The sequence below is a fragment of the Physella acuta genome, unplaced genomic scaffold, assembly GCF_028476545.2.
Source record: "Physella acuta isolate Inbredline_101_S28 unplaced genomic scaffold, ASM2847654v3 ptg000664l, whole genome shotgun sequence".
NCBI classification, from domain to species: domain Eukaryota; kingdom Metazoa; phylum Mollusca; class Gastropoda; family Physidae; genus Physella; species Physella acuta.
In genome coordinates, this window is record NW_026732183.1 from 495,101 (window position 1) to 504,792 (window position 9,692).

Below are 9,692 nucleotides of genomic sequence, written 5' to 3' on the forward strand. Positions count from 1 at the left end.
AACGCAAACACAATTACAAATACAAACGAAAACAAAAACCTAACAACAAACCCAACCACAACCACAAACACCAATACAGACACAAAGAAAAAACAAACGAAAAATCAAACGAAAACAAACCAAATTCAAACGCAAACCCAACCACAACACAAATACAACACAAACACAACATAAACACAACACAAACACAACACAAACACAACACAAACACAACACAAACACAACACAAACACAACACAAACACAACACAAACACAAACACAAACACAAACACAAACACAACACAACACAAACACAAACACAAACACAACACAACACAAACACAACACAAACACAAACACAAACACAATACAACACAACACAAACACAACACAACACAACACAACACAACACAAACACAATACAACCACAAACACAACCACAAACACAACACAAACACAACACAAACACAACACAACACCAACACCAACACAACACAACACAAAGCGGGATCCGAGAAAGTTTAGGGTAGATCACTCTGGGAAACTTTTTATTTTTCTTGTGTTTTCTCTGTGTCAGACAGACAGACGATTATTTTGATAGTTATGCTTTGAAAAGCGGTTGGACGGGTTTTACCCAACATATTTTTCTCTCCCAAATTTCCAACTAACATATCCGTCCTCTAATCTCCCAACGTACGTCCTTGTTCACCATGTCATTACGTAAACGATACGACGAAAAGCGGGGGCGCGGGTTTTACATGTTCATTCCACACCGATCCACATGATAGCACAACCATTGAACAGATTTGCATTTACCGAAATACACCCACGCGTAAACAAAAATTAAATAAGGTCTAACCCAAGGATATTCCTCGAGTGTTTGTTGTGTATTAAACTATTTTTACCCAGGGTATTTTGTGTCTTAACAAGTGCAGATTTTTTTTATTTAGAAAGTTCATCCTAACATACAATACTTTCCTATTTCTACATTAGGTTCGAAAGTTGTTGAAATTGTAGTACGTATTAGGGTCAACAAATAACTAAACAAGCAACGTGTTTATTTTAAAATGGGCTGTCGAATAAACACTGTGCTTACATCCTCTCACAGTTGATGCAAAAATTAATGTTCATTTAATTAACTCAGTTATAATTCTTAATATTTGCTCTCATTACAATATTATTATTACTACTTTCTTAGACTATTCTTGCAAAAACCAAAGTCCCCTTTTCAAAACTGACGGTCTATAGGGCAAGTGAAGTAGAGTTCACTTGTGTCTGTGACCTGGACATATGAAGAGATAGTGTGGTCAGCACTATGCCCAGCCGACTTTACGTTCCCCAACATGAGTTAGGTACCCATCAGAGTTGGGTGGACTCAGGGACGTTTCTACGACTTGAACCCGGATTCGAACTAGAGACTTACGGGTTAGCAGTCCAGCTCTATTTTTGGTCCTACTCTAAAACCTAATCTCAACCCTAAAAATAAACATAGCCCTAATGCCTAATCTCCAGCCCTAAATCTATCACCTAACAATAAAATTAATTTTAATGACTAATTAAACATCTAAACTTTTTAAAAAGTAGACATATATCAAAATAGAACGTATTTGGAAAGTTTGAACGAAGTCGCTGCTTTAGAACGGTGCCAAAAATGAGTTTCAAGATTTGCAACAAACCCACAAACAAACAAACAGACGTTGCGAACTAAAAATAGCAAGTAAAAAAAGAATATATAAAAATCAGTTAAACCTCCGATTAAAAAATCTTAAAATGTATATGTGTAAAAATGAAAGCTAAATATACATCACTATTGATCAAAATACGAAAACTGTTTATGTTGTCACACTTTGACAGAAATGAGCAATTTCGTTGAAAATAATGTACAATATATATATATATATATATATATATATATATATATATATATATATATATATATATATATATATATATATATATATATATATATATATACATATATATATACTAGCGGCATACCCGGGCTCCGGCACGGTGAATCTTTTTTAAATGTACCAACTTGGGATCAGAACAGAACTAAACACAAACACAACCCAAACACAAACACAAACACAAAAGGGAACACAAACCCAAAAACAACGCAAACACAAATACAATACTCTAACACAAAAGAAAACACAAACTCAAAAGAAAACACAAATACAACGCAAACACAAAAGAAAAAGAAAACACAAACACAATGCAAACACAAACGCAAAAAACTAGCAAAAACGCAAAAACAAATGCAACAGACAAATACAAAAGAAAACACAACGCAAAAGCAAACACAAACACAAACCCATAGCGCTCACAGGATCGACTATTGCGCAAAATCGACCCTTGTCCATATAAAAGAGGGATGGCTGAATTGAGCCGGCAACTAAAGCAAAACCTACACTTGTGAATTATGATCGATTTGTAAGTGGTTGACGGTCTATATTCAGCGGGAATAACACAAACAGCAGATGTACAGGCGCTAAAGTGGACAGACATTGTGTTGACAAAATTGACAAAAAAGCTTCCGCACGTGCCTATCGCTAAGCTCGGCTCTGATAAGTACGCCAAAAAGTAGCTATAGATTTACTTGTAAAAAATATGATATTTAGGGTACATAACATGACAGTTGTAATGCATAGTTTCAGTAATGTGTTTGCTTTTGTTTGTTGCTTTTTAATTTGTGTTGAGGAACTTGTTTTCAATTGTTTTAAGTTAATCTAAAAAAAAAGGCGCCACTATCCTTGAAATCTATAATATAAGCGGCCAAGTAGTGTGTCAGTCCTTCCTTCCTTTTGTCATCGCTATAGATTTTGGAACCATAAAAGTAAACATCGCACCATGCAGTGCTTTTCAGTACTAAAATATAAAATTTTAAAATTTTACAAAATGTCAAAGTAATACACGAATTATGCATAAAGCTTCTGCAGATGAACTGCCTTATATAATTCCGATTCGTTGCTGATGGGTTTATCAGCTTAAAATTCTAACCATAAAGAAAATACAACAACAAAAATTAATTAACCACGTTGTTTTATATACTTTAATACAATTATATTCTACACACGATAGATGTCAGCTGTACAACAACTAAACAACCAAGATAATTCTTTTAGAGAAAATATTTCTTTCCCACATTAATGAAGCCCAATAGGGCTGGTAAGTAGGTCACCAACCAGTTCTACGGCTCAATAAAACCTGCATGAGCCATAGTACTGGTTGGTGACCTACTTACCAGCCCTATAGCCCATACGGTCCTGTGACTGACGCCCAGAGGAAGTAATGATTTGAATGCACCCTTCGTTGCGAATGGTGACACACTGAGCTGAAGCAACAAATAAATTCTAACCCAACGATAAAACTGTTTCACCCTGTAACAAGAAACGTAGCTAATTATAACTTATCTAAGTATATATAAAAAAAACAATTTTTAAAATCCAAAGCTTAATGGGGGGGGGGGGGGGTTGGGTTAAATATGTGTAGGTGGGTCTGATTCCCAGAATTAAAAATTTTCCATGCACTAATAAGGTGGGCGCTGGATAAACAGTTTAACATTTCAACTTCAGAGCTGGAATAAATACAGGAGACGGTGAAGTGTTTTCTAGAACCTCCCGTCAATATTGGACGTGTAGAAAGCTCAGAACGGAACAGAAGTATAACTTAGTAAAGTTTCTTGAAAGTTGTTTATTTATTGATAAGGTACTAACATATATAATGAATGTGTGTTAACAAAAGAAAAATGTAATTTCAGTTTGTTGAAAAAGACGCTGACATGCATCTGAACGTACTTTCGGCCGTGGCGACGGTTTTTCTTATGTCGAGTAAGTTTTGACTTTTTAATTTCCGAAAAGTACCTACTATGTTAATTAGCTTAAGACCATATATTGGCCATCCAAATATGACGTTAGGCTTTCCGGGGGGGGGGGGGGACGGACGGACATATGTCCTAGGGGTGGAAATTTGAATTATAAATACAAAACAATTGTGAGAGGGGGGGGGGCGCCAAATGGAAAGTATGTCCCCGGGCGACGGGAGGCGTCGCTATGCCTCTGTGCACAACGTCACGATAGCTAGATCCCCCCACCCACCTACTAAAAACTAAAATTTATTTTCTAATATTATTATTACTCTTGTCATACTTCAACACAAAATTCTGAACCCACACACCCCTTCCCCCCTCCTCCCCCCACGGCCCCTTCCCTAAAAAAAACCACACATGTAAAAAAATGTAAAGGCTTTCTTAAAGTGCAATTGTTTTTAACAATACTTTTTAAATCATATCTTTTCTAAAAAAAATATGTTTTTTTTTCCATCAAGGTGTGGCTGTTTCATCTGCCGCTGACGGTAAGGTCTATCATAAAGTTTTTGTGCTTACTGTCTTGTATAACTCATGGTCTAGTTTACTTCAGGAGTAGATTGATTTAGATATCCACAATAATTGGCAACACATTGCGGTGTCTTATTGTTAGTACAAAAGTAGATCAAATAAAAACATTGGAATTCAGGTGGAAAATAAACTTCTTATTTAAGTAATGAATTGGAGAAGGATTTTAACTTTTCCAAATCTTGGAATGCAGATGTTTGGAGGAGATGTGGATGTTTAGATTGCCCAAATTGGGAATTAAAGTTTAAAATCCAAAATTAGATATAGGTTAAACTTCGGTTATGATTTGAAACATATTTATCGACTTGTATGCGTTTATAGAATAATGCTGACGCGTAAATAAAATTTACAACCCTCTAAAAGCCGTTGTAGTTTGAAAGATTGACAAATATCATGACTGATGACGTCACGTAGGCTACATATCTGAATAAGGACCAGAAACGTGTTCATATATATATATACAAGATATAGTTCGACCTGAATTCGAGAGTGGGGGAGAGGGAGTTGCTACTGCAAGAGTTAACCGTCAAGAAAGAACTAAGTTTATGTGGGAGCCCTAAGAAGCAGCGACAATGTAATGTTTTTAGCAAGTTTGATCAAAGGAAAATACTTGATGAGTTGTGGAAGCTTCATATTTTTAAAAAACCACTTAAATTTCAGCTGGTGCTTAATGAAAGCTATTGAACAGCAAGGTCTTTATATGCTGCTGTCGCTTAATCTACAGCCTTATCATTTATTTGACAAGAGCTTATGTCTTTTGACATGGTCTTTTTATCTCAGCCCCTGTGAAGCCCGGGGAGGGGTGGGGTGGGGGGGGGGGGGTCGGTGGTGGTGTTTGTTCGTTAATGTACGTTAATGTATAATTTTAATCGAGAGCGCGGTTGCATAATCTGCATTGAAAACAAAAATCCCATCGGTAGCCCACAAGTCAATGGACGCCAATAATTTCATTTAATGCCCATAATTTAGTTTATACCAACAATTATAGTTAATGCCCATAATTTTTGTTAATACCCATATTTTCAACTGCTGCTGATATTTTAATCGACGCTCATAATTACAATGAAGGTCAGTAAGTAAGTGAACACCCATAATTCTCTCGGGCGAACAGACTCTTGTAAAGACAAACAACTATTTTTTTTAATCAATGTATCGGATATATCCAAATTTTCTTCCAGCTACCCTATACCCTCCCGACCAACCCCCCGTGGTTGTTGTATACAACAAAATTGTGAAAGAAGGTGAGACGATTCAACTTAACACATCCAGGAGTTCTGTGGCTATCGAATGTACTGTTGAAGGTGGAAACCCAAAAGTGTCAAATATCACCATGGCATGTGATGGTAATACATTTACAATTAACAAGTACAGTGAGGTGTTTAACCTCACCTACACCAGCAGCGTTCGCAGTATCCCATGTACTTGCTCTGCAAAACACGTTACTGGACTTTACAAAAAAACAACTTCTTTCACCTTTAGCACAGGTAAGATATTTAAGTTTAATTTATTTAATCTAAAGCTTGTTTACATGAAGTTATTTTTAAACTTGTTTACAGGAAGAAATTGTATTTTAGGGTTTTATAATATAAGTTATTTTACGTAATGTTATACAATGTGGTTAATTTAACCTAAATATATTTGAGCTTATGGGACTATTAGGGTGCGATGGTAGAGCTTGAACATGTAGACCGACCCAGCTCTTATGGGCACGTGACTCACGTTAGGGCAGCAAATGTGCCTGGGCATAAAACTGACCACACTATCCCCATGCGTGCTCAGGTCATTGAAACAGATAAAATCCACTTCATCTGCTCAGTGTGTTTTGTGCAAAAACGAGAAAAAACGATAAGAATTTTTAGCGCAATTTCCATTCTGGAGAATTGCGTTTATTAACTCGTCTTTTCTGGGAATGGATGGATGGATGGATGTGTGTCCGCAGCTTTAAGTCGTATCTCCTCCTCAACGAAGCAATATCGAGGACTAGTTCCAAAGCAAATATGTTAAGCAAGTTACCGGGATAAACATAGGCCAAAAAAATTCCGGGTTTCTTTCATGGATTTCCCGGAAAAGACAAAAAACCTCGAAAAAAATGCAGTTTTTGGCCCATATCCCAGCAACCAGACCACTTAGCGACTTGAAACATGTACCAATCGATTTCTGCCATAATTTAGAACAATATTGCAGAAGAAAGTTTTCAAAAATATCCTTTCGTTCGGTCACAAATTTTTTTTTGAATTAATTAAAATTTGGACCGAATTAGTAGGCATTTTATCCAACCACACCACACGCGTCACCACGTTCAATAGCTGCGCCATCACGTTCGGTAGCTAGGCGCGCAATGGTTTTTAGTCATGTTACTCTATTGTAAATAAAACATGTAAAATACTGAAAAAAAAATTAATAAAAAACGTTTTAATAACTAACCAATGGTTTTACTAACCCTGCTCTTGATTTACGCTACGACAGAGCTATTTTTAGATAACATAAGGAAATTGCGCTAAAATTGTCACTAAACTTTTTAAATTACTTGTTTTACCTTGCGTGGTTTTACAAAGATCTAAAGTTACTAAATGTTACTAAAGTATAGGAAATTGCGCTAAAATTGTCACTAAACTTTTTAAATTACTTGTTTTACCTTGCGTGGTTTTACAAAGATCTAAAGTTACTAAATGTTACTAAAGTATAATATGCATATGATTTCTTGAGCGTCTTTTACAAATGTTTTATTGGGCTTCTTTTGCATGACAAATTCATTAAGTAATTTCATACTAATTAAACAATGTTCTTTACCACAAAACTCGGGTGACTAAAAATCTCCACTGGTTTTACTTCGGATTGCCATGTACATTGTAGGTGTAAGTGTAGTCACACTTTCAACTCAAGTTAGGGTTAGTTGTTTTAATGCATTAAAAAGCAATGAGTGATGTATTCTTTTACGGTGTACTCCCTACCTTACACGTATAAGATTTGAAATAGTTTAAATACCAGGAAAACTTTTATAAAACTGGACTGCTATAGTTGTGTAACCAATACATACGACTAGGAAAATGCCAGACAAAATATAAAATATCAAACCAAATATATGAAAATGTAAGATCAAATACAAGAAAATGTCAGACTAAATATGAATTTTCAGACCTCGCAAAAGAAAAAATGAACTCTATTGACAGACGACACACAAGTTGGCTGATACCTTAGCCGAAACAAAAAAGTAGCATAAATAGAAGACATAATTAATTATTTTATAATCCAGCCCGGCTGTATGTTTATTGAAAATATATTTGACATATTTCCCTCTAATCTTAGGCCACACAGCTGTGCTCTGGAATGTCATACTGTTGACGTCACTGCTCCTGGGTAGGACAGTCTTGTCCTTGGCTTCAAACTAAACCAGCATTTTCATGACAGTCTATCGCTTTTTTATCACGAGCATGTAAAATGCATTAGATTTTTTGCTACTTTAAATCTGTTATATGGTTTATGTATTGTAATATTTAAGTTTTTCAAAATTGTAGGTACCATTTTTATTTTATAGTCATATAATATATATATATATATATATATATATATATATATATATATATATATATATATATATATATATATATATATATATTAATAATATATATATATATATATATATATATATATATATATATATATATATATATATATATATATGTTTCATTCGGGAAAGTATCACCCAGAAATATGCTATTTATATTATTGTATCTGAACAGGATCTTAATAATTTTCAACATGCACACCACAACTAGGAGGAAAATAGAATTTAACATTTTATTTATTCTGACTTTCATGGAAATGAACATTGTATCTAAACTTAGTAGCATATTACAAAAACTAAGCACACAAAAAGTGCAGATTCAAGAACAATGATTAATTACTCATTTTGGTGAAGTGGTGATGTGTGCTTGTAGCACCTTTATATTTCCCAATCATCTTGAAAACGGAAGGTCAGTTTTAAAAATTTTAAATTTAAAAAAAATTAAAATGCCCATTGATAATAATCAATTGTCAATATTGTTGTACATTAGCAATGATACAAGCTTTAATAAACAAAATTTTAATCTATACGACTTGTCAATCAATCTCTTGACTCGTTTAGTTACTAGTTACGTTCTTCATTGTGTTAAAATTGTTTGCCTTTCTGTTTGTCACTGTGTCGTTACAGTGTCGTTACAGTGTCGTTACAGTGTCGTTACAGTGTCGTTACAGTGTCGTTACAGTGTCGTTACAGTGTCGTTACAGTGTCATTACAGTGTCATTACAGTGTCGTTACAGTGTCGTTACAATGTCGTTACAGTGTCGTTACAGTGTCGTTACAGTGTCGTTACAGTGTCGTTACAGTGTCGTTACAGTGTCGTTACAGTGACGTTGCTGGATCCTTACTGTGTTTCTATTATTTGGTAACTGTTACAGTGTCTCCGTATATGTGTCCCTGCGTCATAAATTGTTATTACAATGAAAAATAACTTAGCTAAATTTGATTTTAACACTTTACAAAACACGAATCTGTATATTGTTTTGTCTCGTTGCCCTAAAGTGTTTTTGTAAATTAGCTCACATAATTAACCTAATAAAGTGAATCAGTTCTATGTTAGCTCTAGCGGGGACAGATTTAGCATACAACACACCAATACCCAATCGCAATGTTTTTTTTTATACAACTGCGATTTATTATAAAAACCATTCAATTAACTGGGTCAACAGGTATCTTAACATACAATTTTACCTGCAAACAATAACTTCTTATAACCCTTGAACTACGTATTCACCAACATTTTATGATTACAAAATATTTTATATTTTCTTGTCATCAATACAAGAAAATATTTTCAGTAATATATCACAATGCTAAACTATTACAGTTTTTTACTTTGTGCAAGTCTTCCACCAACAAATGCACAAACATATCTGCCACAAACATTCACTATTTTTTAAAAGTATAGATACAATTACAAAAACATTGCTTTTTTTAACACAATTATTTACTTATTTATGCACCGAAATTGCATTAATTTATTATATTTGCTACTTGAATGTTAAATTTTTTTACAACAATTACACATATCTAAATTCAAAATACTTTTACTTCTATAACATCTCTACACATGTTTTTACTTAGCTTCAGGACAGTCTTTCAAAATCTAAACAAAAGTTTATATTTTTATGTTACACGTAAAAAATGTATTTTTATACTGACCAAACATGAGAAAATAAAGAATTTCTGTAGACCCAAGTCCTTTGATCCCAGTCCTGTGTGGTGAAGTATGTGTCGGCTTAGGGCGGGGATTT

At 34.3% G+C, this 9,692-nt stretch overlaps 1 protein-coding gene across 3 annotated transcripts; it reads left to right on the forward strand.

Moving 5' to 3' along the window:
* Window positions 1-3,487: 3,487 nt before the first annotated feature.
* Window positions 3,488-8,438, forward strand: LOC131948883 (uncharacterized). Of its 3 annotated transcripts, XM_059310593.1 has the most exons (6): window positions 3,489-3,645; window positions 3,744-3,813; window positions 4,310-4,336; window positions 5,555-5,860; window positions 7,683-7,809; window positions 8,117-8,438. In XM_059310593.1, exons 2-5 carry the CDS (start codon window positions 3,765-3,767, stop codon window positions 7,763-7,765), a joined length of 465 nt encoding a protein of 154 aa, XP_059166576.1. In that variant the 5' UTR covers window positions 3,489-3,645; window positions 3,744-3,764; the 3' UTR covers window positions 7,766-7,809; window positions 8,117-8,438. The 3 variants fall into 3 exon arrangements, with proteins under 3 accessions (XP_059166577.1, XP_059166576.1, XP_059166575.1); XM_059310594.1 differs by lacking the exon at window positions 8,117-8,438 and having other exon boundaries at window positions 3,488-3,655; window positions 7,683-7,922; XM_059310592.1 differs by lacking the exon at window positions 8,117-8,438 and having other exon boundaries at window positions 7,683-7,922.
* The last annotated feature ends 1,254 nt before the right edge of the window (window positions 8,439-9,692 follow it).

Bases quoted from the DNA above. Each gene is read 5' to 3' on its own strand.
- LOC131948883 (XM_059310594.1), top strand. From the start codon at position 3,765: ATGCATCTGAACGTACTTTCGGCCGTGGCGACGGTTTTTCTTATGTCG. The intron at 3,814-4,309 runs GTAAGTTTTGAC...TTTTCCATCAAG, and splicing joins GACGGTTTTTCTTATGTCGA to GTGTGGCTGTTTCATCTGCC. The intron at 4,337-5,554 runs GTAAGGTCTATC...ATTTTCTTCCAG, and splicing joins TGTTTCATCTGCCGCTGACG to CTACCCTATACCCTCCCGAC.